Source organism: Hypanus sabinus, chromosome 6, assembly GCF_030144855.1.
Source record: "Hypanus sabinus isolate sHypSab1 chromosome 6, sHypSab1.hap1, whole genome shotgun sequence".
Classification (NCBI taxonomy): domain Eukaryota; kingdom Metazoa; phylum Chordata; class Chondrichthyes; order Myliobatiformes; family Dasyatidae; genus Hypanus; species Hypanus sabinus.
In genome coordinates, this window is record NC_082711.1 from 63,583,464 (window position 1) to 63,609,482 (window position 26,019).

The 26,019-nt window shown below is 40.2% G+C and overlaps 1 protein-coding gene across 1 annotated transcript in view; it reads right to left on the minus strand.

The window, feature by feature from the left end:
* Positions 1-7,865: 7,865 nt before the first annotated feature.
* The window catches only part of LOC132395543 (V-type proton ATPase 116 kDa subunit a 1-like), a 102,757-nt gene continuing 84,603 nt past the window's right edge, over positions 7,866-26,019 (minus strand). Inside the window, exons 17-20 of the mRNA XM_059972317.1 lie at positions 25,306-25,368; positions 24,829-24,946; positions 16,321-16,492; positions 7,866-9,069 (exon numbers count right to left, since the gene is read on the minus strand). Coding sequence (XP_059828300.1) covers positions 8,988-9,069; positions 16,321-16,492; positions 24,829-24,946; positions 25,306-25,368 — 435 coding nt within the window. The 3' untranslated portion in view covers positions 7,866-8,987. The remainder of the gene's footprint in view (positions 9,070-16,320; positions 16,493-24,828; positions 24,947-25,305; positions 25,369-26,019) is intronic.

Here is a 26,019-nt window from a genome sequence, read left to right on the forward strand (position 1 = left end):
AGGAGAGGGCATTGAACCTAGATTAGTAGAGCTATCCTAGAAGCTATGTCATGTAACCAAATGAAATTATCCAGGCTACATTATGGTTTGACTTCAGAAAATAAATATCGCTGCCAGTGGAAGCCAGCCACTGTCAGATTTCCTAACAGCTTAACAGTGGCAGTAATATGGGATTTCTGCAGTTGATTCTGCAGTACATTTCTTGATCAAGAATTTTTTGGTGGCTAGCAAGATGCTTCATTATTAAGGTTGCTAACCCCAGAGACAATTCGTGGCACTTGATATTGTATTCGCCTCCCATCTATCCTCCGTTTTAGAGACTCTCTCAGAGTTGGTGCTGACTTCAATTCTGAGGGGTGGTAGATACCTGGGTGTGATTTTGGTTTAATGTGTGCCAGTTGCACACACGATCTTGGGAGAGTGAGGTGCTAATGCAACATCAAGGAGATTCCAAGAAGATTTGAGGCCAGTGTGGACTTAGGGCATACACCAATACATGGAGCTGCAGACAAGCTACTTGTCCCCAGCCCCTTCATTCGTTTCCCTTTCTGTCAATTCCTCTTCTCAGCTTTCCCCCCTTGAATCACTTTCCCTTTGCCTCATAATCCCTCTTAATCACTTTTGCCCTGAGTCCCTCATGATCCCCTTTGACTCACTTTTTATCCAACCTGCCTTTTTACTCTTTCTTTCCTACCAGGGACCCATCCTCTCACTCACCCCTCTTCCACTGCTCTTCCCATTCTCCCATTTGCCAGTGTCATTGGCAGAATCTCAGAATGCGAAGTGGAGGTATAAAGGAAGGAGATGAATCTTGCACTCATTAGCAAGATCAAGGAATTGGTTGTGGTTTTCAGAAAGGAGAAGTTGAGGAAACACACACTAATCCTCACTATGGGGTCAGCAGTGGAAAGGGTGAGCAGCTTTACGTTCCTGGGTGTCAATGTCTAAGAGGATCTATCCTGGGCCCAACATATTGATGCAATCACAAAGAAGGCACACCGGTGGCTATACTTCATTACGAGTTTGAGGAGATTTGGGATGTCACCAAGGACTCTAGCAAATTTCTACAGTTGTACCATGGAGAACATTCTGATTGTTTGCACCACCACCTGGTATGCAGGCGCCAAGGCACAGGATCACAAGCAGATTCAGTCGGTCATAGACTGAACCAACTCTATCATGGGCACAATCTTTCTCACCATTGAGAACATCTTCAAAAGGCAGTGCCTCAAGAAGGTGACATAGCTGATTAAGGACCCTCACCACCTGGGACATGCCCTCTTATCATTACTACCATCAGGGAGCAGGTTCAGGAACCTGAAGACCCAAATTCAACATTTTAGGAACACCTTCTTCTTCTCTGTCATCAGATTTCTGAATGGTTCATGAACCTATGAACACTACCTTGCTTTCTACTTTCACACTATCTACCTGTTCCTTGTGACTTACACTATTTTTTATGTCTTGGACTTTGCTGCTGCCATGAAACATCAAATTTCACAGCACATGTCAGTGATATTAAACCTGATTCTGATTCTGAGGATATTGTGCAAGGTGGAAAGGCAGCTGTCGGTGAATAATGCTTATGAGACCACTTGCAACCCCAACTCTCCTTTTATATCCACCTCACTTTACTATTAATCACCATCACTTCAGACTGAACTCCACCCTCCCCCATTCCTCTGGTTATCCTGGGGAGAGAAACCAACCTATTTCTTGACCAGAAACATCAACAGAGAACATGAAAGAAGCAATTGAAATGAGGCTTTTGGTCTATTTTTAATGATTCCTGTGGAAGTTGCATGGTTTGTATCTGACAACTTCACAAAGTGGTGTGAGGATCTTACTGCCTGTGAGAAATCACAACTAGGTATCCACTACTCATCACTGCAAACCTGAGAGTTGGCACGTAGTGATCTTGATGGGAATTAAATCTTCCTCACAATGTTGTTCGTGTTAACTCTGCAAGAACATGTGCGCACTAAAGGTACATTAATGACAGCATTTCCACCATTGGTTTTATGAAATAATCTCTTGCTCCTGAAATATTCCATTTTTTATCATCTTAAAGTAAAGAATTTTTTTTGTTGAGCTAAATAATGAAATAATGTAACTGTTAAACTGCAGTTTGAGTGATTATATTTCGTAACTTGTATCTTTTCACTGGTAGAGCTTGAACTTTATCAACCTTTTGTCATCATAGACTCTTTTCAGTCAGTCTGTCCAAAGTATTCCCGCCTACATTGGGAGCCAATCCCTGAAATGCCTTTGGAGTTTCCAACAACCAGTTTAGTTTTATTCCCTGTGTCTTATAAATTCAACAGTAAAATATCCTTTTATTTACATTCATCTGAAATATATTTCTCCTTTTTCTTCTATGGAAATACTGCTTACATACTATCTATGTGTAATGAAAAGCATGTTTGATATATATTATTCATTGCATATGATGGACTTGAAAGATCAGTTTTGGGATAGTTTGCCTTTAATGCAGTGACATCACCATGTGAAAGCTACCCATGTGACCTCCAGTACACACAGATGAAATGAGTGAGGTGTAAGATTCAACAGATGGAGAGTCTGATGAAGTCTCTAGAAAAAGCAGTGTTATGCGAGTGAATATTGCATCTGACAAATGCTCAGAGTGGTGTGAGGAGCTTTCTGTGTGTGGGAAATCACAACTAAATATCCACACCTCATCAGTTTCACTGCTGCAAACCTGAGAGTTGGCACCAAGAAAACTTTAATGGGAATTTATTCTTCCCCAAGAAGCCGGTTAGTGTTACTGCTGCAGGTGCGCCCTTGTACTGTGTCCACAGTGACCATATTGAACTTCAAGCTGCATGATGCCAACTCCTTTCTTCATTCCCTCACTGGTCCATTTGGCACAATGAGGCCAAATACAAGCATGAAGAACAACACCTCATATTCCACTTCGGTAACCGATGTACATTGGATTTGATGTGAACATTGAATTTTTCTATTTAACTTTCTTTGTTTCTTTGCAACTCCTACCAGTCCACTCAGGTTCTCTTTACACCTTTTCCCATTCCATTCCATTTACCTGGATCAGTCTGACTCCCCTGCCTGATTCTATCTGCCCATCACTAACACACCTACTCACTGTTTTCCTTCTCCCTGGGCAAACACATCTGAACTCCTCACTCACATTGCTCCATCTATCCATCACCTCCTTCCTCACCTGCAAGCCCCTGCCTTACTCCTTTCTCTCACTGCTTTATACCAGCTACCTTCCCTCTACACTCCCAGTCCTAATGTAGGGTCTCAACCCAAAACTTTATTTAACCTTGCATCCACAGATGCTGCTTAACCAACAGAGTTCTTCCAGCAGCATGGTACTTTTTTTGTGGCTGAATATTTAGGCTTTTATAAACACTTTGTATTGAAATAGTAATTAAATAAACAGATTTAGTAGTACAATAAATGCTTCAAAATATCATCATTAAAAATGAACAAGGATCATAACCTACTGCAGGCCTAAATAGGCAATGCATCCAGATGACAGTAAGAACAAATGAAATCCTTTTCATGTAAGTACACAATTATTTCAGGCTTCTTTGTAGTTACTTTATTGTCAGTGATTAACATAAATAGATGAAAAGCCACAAAGAGTTGTACATTAAAAATATCTGGAACTTACAAAAGCAATAACATTAACATTATATTTCCTACCCTCTACCTCTTCTTGAAATAGTATGGCAGCATCTGGTTCTCATCCTCTCACTAATCCCTATGGGTCTAATTAAGAAGTGTAAAACTTGCTAAAGAATCAGCATCTAGATTCTCTCTTTTTTTGTGAGAATGTACCTGAGCTTTACTGAGCCCCTCTTCACAACATTGTGCTTGAGGTTAACATTTCAATTTAGTGCCAGCTTCAGTCTATGTTGCATTGCCTCATGTCGGTATTGGTACCATATAGCTAGTGTTTCTTGTTAATTTTGCAGATTTTTCTTGAGCAGAATATGGTGAACGATCTCAGGGAGCATCATTGAGCATCTTGCAGATTAAAAAAAAACTTTTAGTCATTGTTCCCAGACTTAAAAAAATAGAAAAACTTAGATTAAGCCACTGTTGGCTATGTGGCCAAAAAATGGCTGTCAGTCTATGCTTAGAAAATAATTCTCTCATCAGTAAAAAAAATAATTTTCCTTTAGATTTAACTGAAAGCAGAATGCTGATGAACCACTCAAGAGAATGCTCTGCTCTTCTTCAGATAGTATTATGCATCTTTAACACCTACATGAGCAGGCATGTCTGAGAGGTGACTCCTCTGACACTTCATTTCAGTATCAGTGACTCATTCTTGGTTATCAGATTAATTCCTTAGTAAGGCTTAAATCTGAGAGGCAAGATTAGTACTGACTAAATTAAATTGGCATTTACATGAACAGAATAAAGTTCAGCCACCATGCTGTCTATAGTAGATGCTTGTCTCTTTGATGGGAGGCCTGTGACTAGTGGAGTGCCGCAGGGATCGGTGCTCAGTCCATTGCTGTTTGTCATCTATATCAGTGATTTGAACGATAATGTGGTTAACTGGATCAGCAAATTTGTGGATGATACCAAGAATGGGGGTGTAATAGACAGCAAGAAAAACTATCAGAGCTTGTAGCAGGATCTAGACCAGCTGGAAAAATTGGTTGAGAAATGGAAGAGCAAATTTAATGCAGATAAGTGCGAGATGTTACAGATTTGTAATAGCAACCAGCGTAGGACTTACACAGTGAATGGGAGGGCACAGAGGTGTGTGGTGGAACAAAGGGATTTGGGAATACAAGTCTATAGATCATTGAAAATGGTGTCACATGTAGATAGGATCATAAGTAAAACCTTTGTAACATTGGCCTTTATAAATCAAAGCACTGAGTACAGGAGATGGGATGCTATGTTGAAATTGTATAAGGTTAATGAACAGGAATTGATAAGTGATCTTGATGTAAAGGAGCCATTAGGAAGTAGTGATCATAACATGATAAGTTTTTATCTACAATTTGAGAGGGTAAGGGCAGATCAGAGGTGTCAGTGTTGCAATTAAATAAAGGAGACTACGGAGCCATGAGGGAAGAGCTGGCCAAAGTTAAATGGGCGGATGCCCTGGCAGGAAAGACAGTAGATCAGCAGTGGCAGATATTCTTGGGCATAATACAAAAGATGCAAAAGCAGTTCATTCCAATGAGAAGGAAGGATTCAAAGAGGGGGAAGGGGCCACAGTGGTTGACAAAGGAAGTCAGAGATTGTATAGCATTAAAGAAAAAGAAGTATGACAGGGCTAAGATGAGTGGGAATACAGATGATTGGGAAAGTTTTAAGGAACAGCAGATCTTAACTAAAAAAGCAGTACTGAGAGAAAAAATCAGGTATGAGCTCAGTCTAGCCAGGAATATAAAAGCAAAAGCTTTTTAGCTATGTGAAGAGAAAGAAGATAGTTAAGAACAATGTTGGCCCCTTGAAGAATGAATTGGGAGAAATTGTTATGGGAAACAGGGAAATGGCAACAGAATTTAATGCGTACTTTAGATCTGTCTTCACCAGGGAGGACACAAGCAATCTCCCAGATGTATGGATGGGCCAGGGTCATAAGATATCAGAGGAATTGAGACAGATTGACATTAGGAAAGAAACTGTGATGAGTAGACTGGTAGGACTGAAGGCTAATAAATCCCCGGGTCCTGATGGTCTGCATCCGAGGGTTCTAAAAGAGGTGGCTCAGGAAATTGCGGATGCATTGGTAATCATTTTCCAATGTTCCTTAGATTCAGGATCAGTTCCTGAAGATTGGAGAGTGGCTAATGTTATCCCACTTTTCAAGAAGGGAGGGAAGGAGAAAACGGAGAACTATCGTCAGTCGTGGGGAAGATGCTTGAGTCCATTATTAAGGACGAAATAGTGGCACATCTGGATGGCAGAAATAGGATTAGGCCGAGCCAGCATGGATTTACCAAGGGCAAATCATGCTTGACTAATCTGTTGGAGTTTTTTGAGGGTGTAACAAGGATGTTAGATGAGGGTAAGGCAGTGGATGTTGTGTACCTAGATTTTCAGAAGGCATTCAATAAGGTGCCACATAGGAGATTGGTGAGTAAAATCAGAGCTCATGGCATTGGGGGCAGGGTTTCAACATGGATAGAAAACTGGTTGGCAGATAGAAAGCAAAGGGTAACAGTGAATGGGTGTTATATACTTCGGGTATTGCTCATGTGGTTCCGTTGTTTAAAAAGGGTTCTAAGAGTAAACCTACCAATTATCGCCCTGTAAGTTTGACGTCAGTGGTGGGTAAATTAATGGAAAATATTCTTAGAGATGGTATATATAATTATCTGGATAGACAGGGTCTGTCAGGACAGGAGCAGTCAACATGGATTTGTGCATAGAAGGTCATGTTTGACAAATCATATTGAATTTTTTGAAGAGGTTACTAGGAAATTTGACGAGGGTACAGCAGTGGATGTTGTCTATACGGACTTTAGTAAGGCCTTTGACAAAGTTCCACATGGAAGGTTAGTTAGTAAGGTTCAATCGTTAGGTATTAATATTGAAGTAGTAAAATGGATTCAACAGTGGCTGGATGGGAGATGCCAGAGAGTAGTGGTGGATAACTGTTTGTCAGGTTGGAGGCCGGTGACTAGTGGTGTGCTTCAGGGATCTGTACTGGGTCCAACATTGTTTGTCATATATATTAATGATCTGGATGATGGGGTGGTAAATTGGATTAGTAAGTATGCAGATGATACTAAAATAGGTGGCGTTGTAGATAATGAAGTAAGTTTTCAAAGCTTGCAGAGAGATTTAGGCCAGTTTGAAGAGTGGGCTGAAAGATGGCAGATAGAGTTTAATGCTGATAAGTGTGAGGTGCTACATTTTTGTAGGAATAATCAAAATAGGACATATGTGGTAACTGGTAGGGCATTGAGGAATGCAGTAGAACAGAGTGATCTAGGAATAATGGTGCATAGTTCCCTGAAGGCGGAATCTCATGTGGATAGGGCGGTGAAGAAACCTTTTGATATGCTGGCCTTTATAAATCAGAGCATTGAGTATAGAAGTTGGGATGTAATGTTAAAATTGTACAAGGCATTGGTGAGGCCAAATTTGGAGTATTGTGTACATTTCTGGTCACCGAATTATAGGAAAGTTGTCAACAAAATAGAGAGAGTACAGAGGAGATTTACTAGAATGTTACCTGGGTTTCAGCATCTAAGACAGAGAAAGTTATGTCTTCATTCGTTGGAGCATAGAAGGTTGAGGGGGGACTTGATAGAGGTATTTAAAATTATGAGGGGGATAGATAGAGTTGAAGTGGATAGGCTTTTTCCATTGAGAGTAGGGGAGATTCAAACAAGAGGACATGAGTTGAGAGTTAAGGAGCAAAAGTTTAGGGGTAACACAAGGGGGAACTTCTTTACTCAGAGAGTGGTAGCTGTGTGGAACGAGCTTCCAGTAGAAGTGGTAGATTTTGTAATTTAAAAAAAATTGGACAGGTAAATGGACAGGAAAGGAATGGAGGGTTATGGGCTGAGTGCAGGTAGGTGGGACTGGATGAGAGTAAGCGTTCAGCACGGACTAGAAGGGCCGAGATGGCCTGTATCCATGCTGTAATTGTTATATGGTTATATGGAATATTGAAAATACTTGTAATTCTTAACAGGGTAGAATCAAAGCTAATGCAACCACCTCCCTGATTGGTTTCTATTAACATGGATCACTGCCTCAAAACAAAGAGTAGCCATTCAGGCCAGGGATGCAGAGAAATGTCTTAATCTATCAACGGATAAAACTTTGGAATCCTCTGCCAAGATGAATGTGGAAGTCTGGCTGGCCACAGAGATTATGAAGACCAGGCTAGATAGACTTTTATATATAAAAGTAATCAAATGATACTGGATTGATGCATTGAGGTATGAGATTTGCCATGATCTAATTGAATTGCTGAGCAGGGATGATGTGGCAAATGCAGCATTCCTGCTTCTATTTTTATATCCTGATAAACCACACCCAAATGCAGAACACGACCAATTGCCTGCAGACTGCCAACCAAGATTAAGAAGATGTGACACTCATTCAGCAGTGCCTGAAATGCCCCGATGCACCCTTTTTGATATTCCAGGTAAAAATGCCCTAATATCTCGAGTGGTGAAAAATGAATCTATAAAATAGAAGTAGGTAACCACTGGTACATAAATGTAAATGATGTTGGGAATGGCAGGAAAATTGGACTAAACAAATGCCTCAATGTAGATCAAGCAGAGAAAGAATGAACTTAATGACTTCTCATCTTATAAAATTCTACAATTTTACATAAATCACTTGGAATTACTATAAGCGTGGAGTGTGTAAAAGCTTTAGTTGTCATTGTGTTTATAAAGGTCCTGGTACGGAGTAGGTTTTGTGACTGCTATGAATGCCTTGAAGAAAAGAAAACAGTTTGCAAGATGAAGTTATCAATTCATTAAACTGATCACAAGGGCTGACATTTTTAATTAACTCATTTGTATACTGAATTGGACAGAAACATTTATAACAATCACAATTAACACCATTCTGAATATTTTCATTTCAAAGCACTTGACTATGATGCTTTTTCAATGAGATGCAGTAACAGCATTTCTTACAGTACATAATTTTCTCAGAATTCTTAGCAACAAACAACTGTGCATGTTTACACTGGGATTGATACCATGTTAGTCTCGAAAGATTCACATATTTGGGAATTGGCTGGGAAAATCAACCTGAAGTTTAGGATCAGTTGTGATGTTGAGGAATACAGACGAGCTTGAGGAGCAATATAACCTGTACTTGCATTTACAGTACCAGTTCTGCTGGTATCTCCTGTTTATGTTTGACACTACTAAATACATAGTTTGCTATATTTTACAATATAGGACAACCATATTCTTATACGTTATAGCATTTCAATTGCATACATTGTGAGAAATAACTGATAGACAATGAAGCCATTCATTGCTAATTTATCTTTTACAGATGTCTGTAAAAGAGAAGGGTATAAATTTATAACCAGATCCTTTGTAAAATTTGTTTTGAAATTCCACCCTACAAGGAAAAAAAGAAGACAATTTGATACAAATCCAGCAAAGGGAACAACATCATAAGAATATTTTCTGTAGAATAGAATGTTGATCTGTAAAATGAAAATTTTGTCAAACTGCAGTTATTCCTGTCATCAGTAGCTGATACTATATTAGTTCTCATAATTTCCATATTAAAGTCAAAAAGAGGAACATGTGCAATGGAAATTCGTGCAAATGCTCCCTCGTGAACACATTTATAAAATACTTAAGGAATATCCTCATTTTAGTTCTACATTTTTGTTACGCTTTTGCTGGGATCCACCATATTTAAGCTGGTACCCAGTACACGTTGTTATGGGAATATGTGTATGAGGACTGGTTTCTTTGTCCTAGAGTTGCTTCAGGTATATCTCAGAGAATGGCTCATGAATTAACATGTTAACATGGTGTTGCAATGAACTGTGTTTTTGACTAAAACATTATTTAACTGGGAGGTATTTTTCAATTTTTTTCTGATATAATATTAAAACATTTTGAGTTCAGGCTAGCGAATATTCCAGTCGTTATCGGTTTTTTTTGTCTGAAACTGGGGCCGATCTACACAATGAAGCAGAGGTGCATGTGACAAGATTGTATCTTAATGTTGTTTTGATAATATTAATGCAATACAAAAGACTGAAGTCCAGCAATGTTGTAATACACTTGCTGAAGACAATTTATGTTTTTAGTGACTTGGATAACTAGAGGCATCTCACTATTTTTAAAGATAGAGCATCTGTCATCTCCCCAGTACTATTATAAATTGTCAATTTTGTGCAATGTTGCCATATTCCCTTTGGGGTTCCTGAAAGAGCCTGTGGCAGAAATTAATTGAGACTGTCACCTTTGCTATAACAAGTATTGCTGCTGCAATTGAAGATAAAATACCTGGTGATTAGGCAGAATCAATGCACACATTGCTGTTTGTTGAAAGCTGAGCGGTTTGTTTTTGGCATGAAGCCAAAAGCTCTCTCTATTCCCTTGTACTCTCTCCCCTCCTTTGGTTCAACTGTGCGTTGCAGCTTCAGAGCAGAGATATATTGATTTAACACATTTTTTAAGCTCCCATATATTGAAAGGGGAGGATATACTGTACCTTCTGGGTTTAGTTTCTGCTGCCAATGTGTAAGGATTGCACATTGGCAGCAGAAGCTATGGAATTAATATAAATGGAGAAACTATGGAATCTCTAAGCAATTTCAATAATATTCCAAGTTGTCCAATTCATTGAACTGATGAATGTAAAATAGGTCAGGGTTATGTCTATAGAGACATCTACTTCCCTTGGAAGACTTATTCTTTTAGCTGAGGATATAACTCCTAAGCTGGCAATACTTCTTACATAACAGCACAGTAATTTTAGCATTTGCAGCTTTATACACTGCCTTTATTGAAGGAAAATGTTTTGCTGATTGCAGAAGCTTCAGGTTAAGATGATAGCTGCTGAGCCAAAAATGTTGTTAAGTGGGTTGCAAATGTTTTGTTAAGATAGTAGATGGTAAGTAGGGAAGCAGAAGTATTTTGGGAAGGAATTCTCAAATGTAGGGCTAGATAGCTGAAGGCACAGGTGCCAAAGCTGGGTTAATGGGAGCTACAAGTGCTATATAAATAGAGTTTGGAAAGATCCATATGCTAGAAGAAGATAATGAAACAAGAAAGAATAAAGTTATGAAAGGATTTAAATGAAAAACTGAGAACATTGAGGTACAGAGGGTAAGGAGAAATATAGGTCAACATCGAAAGGCCATTGGGAATTTGTTATGAACTACAGGAGAACAGAATGTGAGCAGCAAAGTTTTGGATGAGATGGGATTTAAGGGAAGAAAAGAAGCTTACAAAGAAAAGCATTGGAATAGTTAAGTGCAGAGATGAAAGAAGCATGGCTGAGGATTTCTGTGGCGGACTAGCCGAGGAAAAAACAAAGCGGTGTTATGGTGCAGAGGCAAAAGGAGCTTTGTGCTGGAGAGAATGTGGAATCAAAATCTCAGCTCAAGGTCACAGAAGGTCCAGTTTGTATTTGACTATAGTCTGGGAAGAGATGGAAATTTTAGTAAGGTAACATAGTTGGGGCAAGGCTGGTGATTTTAGGGTTTCAGAATTTAGATGGATGAATTTGCAGGTCATCTATTCTTGGGTGTTGCAGAAATACCCTGACAAAACTGGGACAAGATCAAGTGAGATCTTGAAAAAGGGGAAATAGTGACCATTGGAGAATTAAGGTGCAATGGTGTGAGGTTTGGAAGAGAAGAAATTCTTGTTTTGATCAGATAGGGTGAATACATTTAAATTAGGGCAATTTCACTAGTTAGAGCAACAGATATTGGAGAAGGATGCTGTGGTTGATATGTCACAGGTTGAAGATAGAAAATAATTGTGTTTGATGTTACACCAATGCTTTCCATTGCTTTGTATAGTTAGAAGGATGCAAACTTTATTGGAAAGAATCAAATATGAGCCTGGATGAATGAGGGCATTTCAGAAAGCAACAACAAGAGAAGGAAAGGAGGCTACAAATGAGGTAATAGTTTTCAGCGATAAAAAGTGTGTCGCCCTTAAGGCATTCATTTAGTTTATTATATTTTTGTTTTAGTAATTCATTTGTAATCATTTTCTAGTTAAAGTTAAGGTTGTTGAAAGTAAATTCGTTGTCTGTGATATATCATGGCATGCGATGATGTCACACCCAGTTTTGCTGCATCTTGTGGGAAAATACCGGTTTGGAGAAACGGGAAGGAGGGGGCTTGTGTGTGCAGGATCAGCACGAGAAAAGTTTTCTTTCTACGCACTAGAAACATCATAGAGGCAACGCCATAAGTTCATAAGATAATTGATATGTTGAAGTAAAAATGTTAACACTGATTCTGTTAAAAGTGATGACGGTTGATAAAGTTTATGTTCTTTGTTATTTAAAGAGTTGTGGATAGTTTGTGTTGAAGTGTAGTTAAAGCAGTTGATGGCGTAGGTAGATTCTGACCATAAGTTGTACTTTAATGTAATATAGTTTGTTGTAGTTTTATTTTTGCAAGTATTTATGATGTAAATGTGATGTCAAGAAGGAAACAAACACTGTATATATTTTGTATTGTTTTATCAACAGTTTTCACCATATGTTAATGTGGAAGAGTGAACAGTAAACAGTTAATCTTACAGGGATCGCGCCTCATTGACTCCGGTTTATACTAGGTGTTTAGTTCAGAGTTTTTACACCTGTGCGAGAACACTACAAAAGGGATGAGATGAAATTTTTGTGCACAGAATCGATGGTTGAAAAGTTCCTGTAAAGACCTCTGAGCAGAGGGAAAGAATCACAAGAAGAGAATGTTAGAGTGCCAGTGTGGGAGATATGAAGACATGGCTGCTTGGAGTTGATCTGCTTATTAAATTTAACCATCACTGCTAGTTATTCAACACCAAATATTTTCACTGTTCCAATATATGGAACAGTGGATGGTAAAACCATGATTGTAATAGTGCAGAGACTTCCTGAACAAGTTAAAGCTCTGACACATTAAGAGGAGACTACATGGCCTCTTAAGCCTGGTTCACTGATAAAATCGTGACTGATTTGGTTGCAAGCTCAGCTCAAAATTTTAATCTGCCTACAGTAAACTTTCACATTCCTCACTTATTATCGATTTCTGCTGCACAATATTCTAGCACTTTTTAAAAAAGTGAGCTCTAAGATTTGTGATCTTCTGAGGGAAAATAATGACCTCTTCTTTGTCTTCTACTGACAATCCCTTATTTTGAAAGAATGTACTCTAGTTCTAGATACTTCTACAATAGAAATATCACCACCACATATACTCTGCCAGGACCTTTTAAAATCTTTTACGTTTCAATCATTCCCTCTCATTTTTCAAAACTCCATTGGATACAAGCCCAGCCTATTCAGTTTCCCTTTATTAGTTAATCAGCCCATTTGTGGAATTGGTCTAGTAAACCACCTCTGAACTGCTTCCAGTACATTAATGTCTTTCCTTACCTAATGAAGGGCACTCAACTCAACTGTGATACCTTATATATTGAAGCGTAATTGCCCCCCTTTTGTATTCAATTCCCACTAATAAACAATAATACCTACTGATAACTTTCTGATTTGCCAAATAACCTTTCATGAATGGTGGTCCATGACAACCAGGTCCCTTTGCAACTTATAACTCCGCAAAATTGCACCATTCAAATAATATGCATTTCATTATTGTTCCTGCTACATTTTCATATATTATTTCTCATTTGCCATATCATTGCTCACTTATTTAATTTAATCCTATGCTTTGTTGGTGAGGAGATGTAGAGGATTACTTGACCCAAAAACAGAGCAGCAGAGATGATTTACCTGTGTGTGATAGCTTTAATAATCAACTGCAAAATGACAAGCCACAAGAGGCCATAAAAAAGAGAACCAATACCAAACTCACAGGCAACAATGTAAAACTAGGAGCAGCTGGTTGGTTCAATGGGTGAACAAGGACTGTGGATGGGCACTGGGTTTAAATAGGTTGCAGGTAATGTGTTTGAAATGACTCCTGTTAGCTGGGTGAAGACTGGGAGGTGCAAGCCTGTGCAGGCCTAACATTGTAGCCTCCTGATGTCCTTTCCATACCTTTCCATCTTGTCTATTTTTGTGTCATCAGCAAATCCAGCGGCCAAAGCTTTAGTGCCTTCATGAAAGTAATTTATATAAATTGTAAAAGCATTGATCCCTGTGAAACACCATTCATTATATTGTGTCAAAAAGACTCATTTATGCCTACCCTTTGTTTCCATATCTTCAATCCATGACTATATGCTATTTCCTATGCTATGAGTTTTTATTTTCTGCAATTACTTTTAGTGCAGCACCTTCTGAATGCCTAACTATAGAACATTCACAAGTTTCCCTTTATTCAGACCATATGTTACTTCTTCCAAGAACTCTAACAAATGATCAAACCTGACTTGCCTTTCACAAAACCCCGTTGACTCTATCTGATAGGCTGGAACATTTAAAAGTATGCTGCAAGAACACATCTACCAAAAACTCCAAGTATTTCCCCTAATACTGTTGCTTCTGACTCATTGTTCCCAACTCACTCTCTCCCATGCTATTTTCTAATTTAAGGGTATCTTTCCCCAAATCTGGGAATTCTGGAAAATTAAAAAACAATTTACTGGACTATTCCTGGTTAATTTTTTTGTAATTAAATTGGGGATAATCGGACAAGATTGTATTATGTTAGGACCAAGGCAAGGACAGGGTTAATCCAAGCCTCAGAAAGAACTATTCAAGGGGAGCTTAGACAATAACTGGAAACACTGCCTCACTTTAAAAGGTATGTGGTAGATGAATTCTAGAAGTTCATGTACAGACCCACTTGCCTTCGGAGCTGAATGTGCTTTAATAATGAGAGAAGGGCATTAGGATTGCCATAACAGCAAAAGCATGATGGGGAAGGATGATTTTTATAATAACATGTCTATGCATTCCAAATGAAAAAATGCAAATGATAGAAATCTGAACAATATATCAAACCTTATATAATAGAATATAGAACTTGGACATCTGCAGCACATTACAGGCCCTTTGGCCTGCAATGTTGTGCCGACCTTGTAACCTACTGTAGAAACTGGTCCAGAATTTCCCTAGTGCATTACCCTCTATTTTTCTAAGCTCCATGTATCTACCTAAGAGTCTCTGGAAAGCCCCTATTGTATCTGCCTCCACCACCATCGCTGGCAGCCCATTCCATGCACCCACCACCCTCTGTGTAAAATACTTACCCCTGACATCCTCTCTGTACCTACTTCCAAGCACCTTAAAACTATGCCTCCTCATGTTAGCCATTTCAGCCCTAGAATAAAGCCTCTGACTATCCACATGATCAATGCCTCTCATCATCTTATACACCTCTATCAGGTCACCTCTCATCCTCCATTGATCTAAGGAGCAAAGGCCAAGTTCACTCAACCTATTCTCATAAGGCATGCGCACCAATCCAGGCAACAACCTTGTAAATCTCCTCTCCACTCTGTCTGTAGTATCCACATCCTTCCTCTAGCAAGGTGACCAGAACTGAACACATTACTCCAAGTGGGGTCTGACCAAGGTTTTGTATAGCTGTAACATTACCTCATGACTCTTGAACTCAATCCCATGATTGATGAATGCCAACACACCATTATGCCTTCTTAACAACATTGTCAACCAACACAGCAGCTTTGAGTGTCCTATCGACATGGAACTCGAGATCTCTCAGATCCTCCACGCTGCCAAGAGTCTTACCATTAATATTATATTCTGACTTCAAATTGGACTTACCAAAATGAACCACTTCACACTTATCTGGGTTGAAGTCCATCTGCCGCTTCTCAACCCAGTTCTGCATCCTATCAATGTCCTGCTGGAACCTTTGACAACCCTCCAGACTATTCACAACACCCCCAACCTTTGTGTCATCAGCAAACTTATTAACCCATCCCTCCACTTCTTCATCTAGGTTGTTTATAAAAATCACAAAGAATAGGGGCCTCAGAACAGATCCCTGTGGAACACCACTGGTCACTGACCTCCATGCAGGATACAAACCATCTACAACCTTCTGTTGGCAAGCCAATTCTGAATCCACAAAGGAAGGTCTCCTTGGATCCCATGCCTCCTTTCTTTCTGAAGGAGCCTTTGCATGGGGAACCTTGTCAAATGCCTTACTGAAATCCATATACTCTGCATCCACTGCTCTACCTAATCTATCAATTGTTCTACCTCCCAGATGATCCTTAGTTCATCCACCTCCAGCTCCTTAATGTGATCTTTCAGGAGCTGGAGTTGGCTGCACTTCCCGCAGGGAGGCCATGAATTCCCACATCCTACAGGAGGAGCATTCCACTGCCATATTTGCCATCCTGCCTGCACTGTACTATGTGCAACCAAGACCAAATCAGCAATAAGAAAAGGAAAAACCTACCCTTTGTACCTGTTTCTTTGGCATCAGCCAAAATGTTTGAATGAATTGTTCTGCCCTAGTAGTCAAATCCTCAAGCAACAGGTTCACATTTAAAACAACTATTGATCAGAATTAATTGTCATAATTACCCCTTTCAGTAATCGGGCAAAGTGAGTAAACTCCTTTACATACAGTTTTCGGGAATTGAATTACTGACATATTAATTTATACCCTGAAATACTCACAAACATTTTAGTTGTTAATTTATAAACAGGAGTCAAACATAATATTAAATATTCTCATGTACCCACCAGTGTAGACGTAGGGCATGTAGAAATGCAGAAAGACCTTCCATAACCAGTAGAATGGCCACGGTGAGAACAGCAAATGCAGCAAATGTGATTGCAAGACCCATTGCGTTTAAGCCTTTACTTGTAGAGAAGCCATTGTGTAGAACCATATGCCACAACACTTCAGAAAGTTCTGGAATAAATAGATTGTAAGGGTCAAGTGTATCATGTGAGAGTAGAATCAAAATTAGGAGAGTCCTTGCGATATTAAGACTGCTTTACCGATACTGGTTGGGTTTTGATGATACAAGGACAAAACTGCATTGGCAGTTCTGCATAATTATTGAATATAGCACATCAGGTATTTTGCTGTTCAGTTTTTGACTGGTGCAGGTTGCATTAGAAGTGTTACAGAAAGTTTTAACTTGGACTGGGAGTATGATTTCAAGCCCGTTATTTGACAAAAAATTGTTGCTTCTATAATTTCAGTCACAGACAATCATATAGCGACAAGAATGAGCCTATATTTGGAATTAATACTTAACTTGTCTCTTCAGTGGGATTTCAATGATTTCTAGCTGTTTCCATAGCAATTCACAATAAGTGGGCATATCTGTTTGACTGCACTGACATTTGATTTATGACAATGATCCAGTACGTGGGTTGCATTTGTTAATGGCATTATATTATCTCTATTTACTTGCTGGTCTTCTACTTTTAGCTGCTTTTCTGAGATAATAGAGAGGCTGTATTTGTCATTTTCCAGTTCTCACGAATCTTTATTGAATTTACTGAATTTGCATAAATGTAGTTTAAATGTTTTTCTAGTTTAAGCTGCTAAGAGTGCACTCCCTCACTTCTGCCCCCTGACCCTCAACACAGGTGCCCCTCAGGGCTGTGTATTAAGCCCCCTCCATACCCATGACTGTGTTGCTGCCCACAGCTCCAATCTGATAATCAATTTTGCTGACGACACTGATTGGCCTAATCTCAAATAATAATGAGGCAGCCTACAAAGAAGAAATCTTCACCCTGACACAGTGGTGTCAAGAAAACAACCTCTCCCTCAATGTTGCAAAAAAAAAGGAGCTGGTTGTGGACTACAGGAGGAATGGAGACAGGCTAACTCCTGTAGATATTAATGGATCTGGGGTTGAGAGGGTGAACAGCTTTAAGTTCCTTCGCTTTAAATATCAGTGAGGATCTCACGTGGTCTGTACATAACAGCTGTGTGGTAAAAAAGGCACAAAAGCTCCTCTTTCACCTCAGATTGCTGAAGAAGTTTGTTATGGCCCCCCAAATCCTAAGAACTTTCTCCAGGGGCACAACTGAGAGCATCCTGACTGGCTGCATCACTGCCTGGTATGGGAACTGTACCTCCCTGAATCACAGGACTCCGCAGAGAGTGGTGTGGACAGCTTAGTGCATCCGTAGATGTGAACTTCCCACTATTCAGGACATTTACAAATACAGGTTTGTAAAAAGAGCCCGAAGGATTATTGGGGAACTGAGTCACCCCAACCAGAAACTGTTCCAGCTGCTACCATCTGGGAAATGGTACCGCAACATAAAAGCCAGGCCCAACAGGCTGCAGGACAGCTTCTTCCACCAGGCCATCACACTGATTAATTCATACTGACACAACTGTATTTCTATGTCATTGACTATCCTGTTGTACATAATATTTATTATAAATTACTATAAATTGCACATTGCACACTTAGATGGAGACGTAACATAAAGATTCTTACTCCTCATGTATATGAAGGATGTAAATAATAAAGTAAATTCAATTCGTTTGAAGGTCAATTGTGCAAGATTTCTAGACCAGGTGCTTACTTCCAGCCATCATACTTATTATCAATTCTCAGCCATTACTCCTGATGGTTCGACAAGGACTCATTTTTTACCTAAGAACCACTGTATGAATTTGGACAAGAAAATTTGAGTTAATTTAGAACTATGAAATTAGAGGAAATAAATGTAACATTAAATGAGGAATTTTTAATTAAGCTTAAGTTGAACAAGCTTGTCATCTCTTTGCTCTTTGCCTTCTGTTTTCATTCTCAAACTTTATTTATACTTGACTTGTCACTTAATCCAACCTTTTGTTTTGGTCTGTCAAGTACAAAAAGGTAAATGATTGGATCAGTAGTGAAGGTCATACAATAACCACCTCATCTTGAAATTCTTGATACTGAGAGTTAAGATGGGGACCTTTTACGCCTGTGTTCAGATAAAGTATCTTCTAAAAATATGATTTTTGTAATCTTGCCAGATGAATCCACGAGCCTGCTGTAATATCCACAAAACTGGTTATGCCCAGCCTTTACCAAAATTTCCAGCACGGCCTTCTAGTTGTGAAGTTTTCAACAGCCTTACAAAGCTATAAATGTAACGATGGAGATTGGACCATGTGTGATGAGTCCTACATTGATACTTGTGTCTTCCATGCTGCCATTTTGGACAACCAGCGTAAGTCTTGGGGGAAGATGCTGAGTTAGGGTTTGGATGGGATCCAGAGTACACACTGATGAAAGGGCTTTATGAGTATTTGGAAAACTATGGCCTAGTTAGGGAGCATTAGTGTGGCTTTGTGTAGAGCAAGACATGTCCTGCCGACTTGACTCAAGGAGGTGATAAAAGTAATTGTTGAAGGTAGCGTTTTGCATGTTGTCTTCATGGATTTTAGTGAAGTGTTTGGTTAAAGGTCAATAACAAGTATTGAAATATAGAGTGAACATGTATAGGATGTTTTCCTATAGTGGGAGAGTCTAGGTCCAAAGAGCACAGCTTCAAAATACAATGATGTCCCTTCAGAACAATGAGGAGGAATTTCTTTAGCCAGAGGGTGGTGAATCCATGGAATTCATTACCACAGATGAATGTGGAGGCCAAGTCACTGGGTATATTTAAGGTGGAGATTGATAGGTTCTTGATTAGTAAAGGCATCAAAGGGATGGGGAGAAGGCAGAACAATTCATTCAAACATTTATTATATAGGGTTTGATATATTACAGTTATTGCAGAAAAAGCTGAAGTACCTCACATATTAGCATAATCTGATGATGGAGATTCCTAGGTGGATGTGGCTACAAATCCCCTACAACCCACTTCCACAGGTCCAATGGTGGTTTTCCAGCCCTCTCACTGAGCTTCAGTTGCTAGATCTATATAGCGTAGCTAATTGCGCTCATATGCTTCAGCCACTGAATCCTCCCACGGGACTGTAAGTTCCATGATGTAGACAATCTGTAATGAATTGGACCAGAGAACCAAATTTGGCCTAAGGTTGTTGCTAGCAATTTCCGGTGGAAAGTTGAGTTGTTGATTGACATCCATCAGCAATTTCCAGTCACGGGCCATGCTCATCTGTCTTGTTTCTGGCTCAGGGGAGAGATTAGTTGGTCTTTTCCTTCCCTCCCGGATGAATGCTGCTGGTATCAGAGCATTAGTCGCTCTGGGGGCAAGGAGTTGGTTGCTATCCTCTTGGTCTTGATTGCCACCACCAGACTCTTCAAAGCCTGGTTGTGATGCCATGTGTATCTGCCTTCTGTGAGGCTGGTTTTGCAGCTTGCTCGGATATATTTGACGGTTGCTGGAGTCAGGCACAGGGCACAAGTTGGGTCCTTTCCAAACAACTGGTGGAGGGTTTTTTTTTGTGAGGGAAGCGCATCATATGTAGCTCTGATGAGAAAGCTAAGTCTGATTGCTTCCATCTCCCATTTGTCCTTCCAGCTGATTTTCCTCCTCTCAGTGCTTTTCCACCACATCTACTGCCCCTGCTTAGCTAGGGAGACAGCCTTTGCACTTCTGTCTGACGCTTCTTGTCGCCACACTTCCTTGACAACCACCTTCCTTTGCTCTGGAATTGTGGCCAGTTGGGTCCACTTGCTGCCAGACCAAAGCCACCCCTGCCCTGTTGGGCTTGCCCCACAATGTCTCTATGCCTAAGGGCTGCCATTGCTTGCTGCACTGCATCAGCTGGGGTCCATTACCATCCAGTTGATAAGGTCTGAGCAGCGTTAGTGATGGTCTTGTCACCAGATCTTTGAGTGTCATCTGTAGACGTGACTTAGAACACTTTGAATTCCTCTGTAAAGCCAGTGAAAGGTAGTTCAAGGATTCCTTTACCATTGAGACATGTTTCTCATACACCTTGGGACACCAAACCAATTCTTTGCAACTGATGTAATAGCTTGATCGAGTTTATTCATGGTTGTTGGTGGGACCTCATAGACCACATCACCTAGGGTGGGCATCCAAACTGTAAGCACCAGAGCTTCAGTTTTCCAGGCATTACGGTTTTGTCGATGTCATCCAGGCTGTTGGGAATGTGTTAGTTGCTGCACCTGCTCTTTGTCATGAAGCTGGCGTTGTACCATCTACCCAGGCTTTGGACAGGCTGTTCAGACTCTGCTGGAATTGGGTCATCACCAATGAAGAACTTTAAGTCTTTCAGCATGCCCTTGACTATGGGGATGCTTCATGACTTGCTGGGTTTGCTTTTCATTCTAGCCCACTTGATGTTTTCCTTCAGCTTTCATGAGGTCGCTTCGTGCATGCTGCAGTACTGGTCATGTAGATGGATGGGCTGGTAAGTTAGCAGACAATACAAAGATTGGCGGTGTTGTGGATAGCACTGAAGATCGTCAAAGGATACAGATCATAACACCATAAGACATTGGAGCAGAATTAGAACATTTGGCCCATCAAGTCTGCTGATCCTGTTTTACTCTCCTCAGCCTCACTCCCCAGCCTTCTCCCTGTAACCTTTGATGCCATGGCCAATCAAGAACCTATCAATCTCTGCCTTAAAGACACCCAATGACCTGAGCTCCACAGCTGCCTGTGGTAATAAATTCCACAAATTCACCTCTATGTGGCTAAAGAAATCTCTCCGCATCTCAGTTTTAAATGGACGCCCCTCTCTCCTGAGTCTGTGCCCTCTTGTCCTAGACTCCCTGAACATGGGAAACATCCTTTCCATATCTACTCAGTCTAGGCCTTTCAACATTTGGAAGGTTACAATGAACTTCCCCCCTCATCCTTTTAAATTCCAGTGAGTACAGACCCAGAGCTATCAAATGTTCATCGTATGTTAACCCTTTCATTCCTGGAATCATCCATGTGAACCTCCTCTGAACCCTCTCCAATGCCAGCACAACTTTTCGTAGATGAAGAGCCCAAAACTGTTAATACTCAAGGTGAGGCCTCACCAGTGCCTTATAAAGCCTCAGCATCACATCCTTGCTCTTGTATTCCAGATCTCTTGAAATGAATGCTAAAATGGCATTTGGCTTCCTCACCACCGACTCAACTTGCAAGTTAACCTTTATGGGGTTCTGCACAAGGACTCCCAAGTCCCTTTGCATCTCAGATTTTTGGGTTTTCTCCCTGTTTAGAAGAAAGTCTGTACATTTATTTCTGCTACTAAAGTGCATGACCATGCATTTTCCAACATTTTATTTCATTTGCCACTTTCTTGCCCATTCTCCTAATCTGTCTAAGTCCTTCTGCAGTCTTCCTGTTTCCTCAACACTACCTGCCCTTCCACCAATCTTCATTTCTGATGCACCATCAATAACTCTCTCTGAGATGTGAAGGCGAGATATCGGCTTTTATTGACTGGAAGAAAGAACCAGCAGTAGTTGACCACCATACTACATCCTGGAGACGGAGGGCCGGGCTCAGGCCTCAATTGCCTTTATACCAGGGTCTGTGGGAGGAGCCACGGTCAGCGGGAGGGGCCACAGGAGCAGTCAGCAGGGGGCGTGTCCAGACAGGTATATGTAGTTCACCACAATATCATCTGCAAACATGGCAACAAAGCCATCTATTCCATCATTTAGATCATTGGTATACAGCATAAAAAGAAGCGGTCCCAACACTGACCCCTGCAGAACACCACTAGTCACTGGCAGCCAACCAGAAAAGGACCCTTTTATTCCCACTCGCTGCCTCCTACCAATCAGTCGATGCTCTGACCATGCCAGTAACTTTCCTGTAATATCTTCCAGTGCTTAGTTGAAGATTTGATTGGAGAAATGGCCGATGGAGTTTAGCCTGGCCAAATATGGAATGCTGCATTTTGGGAGTGTGGTGAACTACATATACCTGTCTGGACACGCCCCCTGCTGACTGCTCCTGTGGTTCCTCCCACAGACCCCGGTATAAAGGCGATCAAGGCCTGAGCCCGGCCTCTCAGTCTCCAGGATGTAGTATTGTGGTCACTCACTGTTTGTTCCTTCTTCCAGTCAATAAAAGCCAATGTCTCGTCTTTCGTCTCAGAGTGAGTTATTGATGGTGCATCAGGGAGGACAAATATAAAAGGACAGTACACTGTTAATAGCAAGACTCTTAATAGTATTGATGAGCAGAGGGACATTGGGTTCCAAGTCCATAGCTCTTTGAAAGTAGATATACAGTTTGAAATTATGGTAAAGAAGGCATATGGCATATGTCTTGCCAAACGGTCTCAGTCTGAAATATCGACTATACTTTTTTCCTAGATGCTGCCTGACCTGTTATGCTCCTCCAGCATTTTGTGTGTGTTGCTCAGATTTCCAGCATCTGCAGATTTTCTCTTGTTTGCATATGGCATGCTTGTCATTATTAGTTGAGGCACTGAGTTCAAAAGTTGGGATATTATGTTGCAGCTTTATAAAACTGCATCTGGATTATTGCATTAAATTCTGGTTGCCCCATTGTAGGAAGGTTATGCAGGCTGTGGAAAGGGTATGGGGAGGTTGACCAGAATGCTGCCTGGATCAGGGGGCATGTGAAATAAGAAGTTAGACAAACTTGGGTTGTTTTCTCTGGAATGGTGAGCCTGAGGATTCATTTGATAAAGATTTAGAACATTAAGAACCTACAGCACAATACAGGCCCTTCGGCCCACAAAGTTGTGCCGAACACGTCCCTACCTTAGAAATTGCTAGGCTTACCTATAGCCCTTTATTTTACTAAGCTCCATGTACCTATCTAAAAGCCTCTTAAAAGACCCTATCATATCCACCTCCACCACCATTGCTGGCAGCCCATTCCACGCACTCACCACTCTCTGAGTAAAAAACTTACCCCTGTCATCTCCTCTGTAGCTACTCCCCAGCACCTTAAACCTGTGTCCTCTTCTGGCAGTCATTTCAGCCCTTGGAAAAAGCCTCTGACTATCCACATGATGAATTTGTAAGACTATAATCGATATCTTTTTCCCAGGGTCAAGGTGTTTAATACAAGAGGGCATGAGCTTAAGGTGAGAGGGAATACATTGAAAGGAGATCCGCAGGGCTGGTTTGTTACACAGAGGGTGATGAATGCTTGGGGTGGTGGTGGAGGCAAATGCAGAAGGGCATTCAGGAGGCTCTTAGATAGGCATGTAAGTGTGCAGAAATTTGGGGGATATAGATGTTGAGTAGACAGAAAGGGTTAGTTTATTAATAAATTAGTTTAGTTTTGTTAATTAATTACCAGTTTAATTAGTTTGGCACAACATCATGGTCCGAGGTGCTTGTTCATCTGCTGGACTGTTTTATGTTCTATGTCTATGAAAGACTCCATAACCATTTTGCTAGTAAGGCTAGGGAGACCTCCATTTTAATGACACTGTTCAGAGAAAACATTAGGAAGAACACCTTAATTAATAATTTTCCAAAACCTGTAGCTGAAGCAGGACAAGTCTGGGGGGGGGCAATTATTTTCCATTAATACATTGATCACCACAGCAGGATAAATGTTTAGACGTTTTCAGCAAGGACTGGCTTCTGAGGGTGGCCTTATCAATTTGATTTCATGAAATTAGTTTACTTCTATCTCCAATACAAAATAGAATATGCTGAAGGTACTTGACAGGGCAGGACGAGGGAGACAGAGTCAGTGTTTCAGGTCATTGATCTTTCAACAAACCTAGCAAAGTGAGAACACGTTTGTTTTATGTTGCAGAGATTTGTATGTGTTGTATTTCCAGGATTTTCTTCTTGAGGTCTATTTTTTAGAATCTGTTGTTTCTTACTTTTCAGAATTTATCTCTATCTTTTCTGTTGATACTTCACAGCACAGATTTAAATAATCGGTTTACAAATAATTAGAAGTTAGCATTTGAAAGCAGAATTTCAAGCCATACTGAGAATGAGGCATCAATATTTTCACAACAGTGCCATAAATCAGTAGGGAATCCATGATCATTGGTGAAGACAAACCTTTTTTTGTATTTCACTGAATGTACGGATTAGATATGAGAAATAAATGTCATTTACATCCAAACTTCAGAACCGTCACTCTTTAGGAAAGTCTTCCCCTGTACTTTCACTCCTCAGTTAGGGATTGTATGTGAGGAATAGTTCTTTGATACTTTTTTCCCCTGACTTGATAATGCTTCATGCTTGCAATGTTTCTACAGGATAAAATAGTTTATTTCTCAGCAGTGGCATCTTTCATGAGTACCAAATTGCCTGAATTCTCAACACTTGCCAGTCAAGATATTATCTGATTGCTGCTAGGTAATGAAAAGGTTAAGCTATCAGTACTCACCAGCATGAGCCAAGCTCAGGGCCCATAAACGCAGGTAAGAGGCAGTGTTCGACACACAACCCAGGCAGTACTCAATTGTATGGATCCCTTGCTGTACAAAGGTATCACCAAAGCTGAACTGTTAAATATAACAAAATGAATTCTGTAGTAACTTGAGGTTTGCAGCATTAACACATTAGTTAATATGGAAAACATGTGGACTTATGACTGACCTGTAAGTTAATCATGTAATTAAATAATAAGAAAGCTATGCTTTTAAAAGTGAAGTACTTATAGCATAATAGACTTTGATTCCAATCTGCTGTTGTGGAAAGGATTAGTTAGAAAAGTCAACACGCTGCAGTAGAAGTGGAAAGGAATAATCTCATAGCTGGCTAGTCTGAGCCCTTTAAGCACAATATAAACAACCAGATTAATACTAATAAACCTACTTTTTATCTGCATCACCACCTTACCTTACTTTCCATGTTAATTTACCTTTTCTTCTTCCCAATGATTCTTGCTACTTCCTCCATTTATTTCTGGTCCACTGCATTCTGTCTGGAGGATGGAAATCTTTGAGATGTCACATTATTTAAAATAAATTATCAATTAGAATATCTGCTTGTAAGACAAACTTGGACCAAAATAAGGCAATGGCACTGGTACATCTAAACAAATCAGTAAAAGGACATTGCATCAATGTGGTTCTTAGCAAAAATTAATCCGAGTGTCCTCAATTATTTGCGGAGTTTGTGGACTCAAATCAAAACCGTGGTTGATAGTGATGCCTGTTGACGTTTACATCGACAGCGTTTCTCCCTATAGATGCTGCCTGACTTGCTGCATTCCACCAGCATTTTGTGTGTGTTGCTTGAATTTCCAGCGTCTTCAGATTTCCTCGTGTTGATAGTGATGGTTGGGATGGGGTTAGGATGTTTTGGTGGAATGCAGCAATAGTGCTTGGCTGAGGGGCAGTTTTCCAATTACCACAGTAATACTTCAGGTGTTAGCTCTAAAATATTAAATGCAGCTTAATGATTGAGTATGAATGATGACTATTATGTATTTCTCATGTCTGGTAGAGATGAGTATAGATTGAGACATTGCTTAATTGATAATTGAGGAAGGATGATGAAATACAGGTGGAAGAGGATTGGCTGCAGGGTAATGGTCCAGTAGGTGGGGTTGATAACTTTATAGTGTGATGAT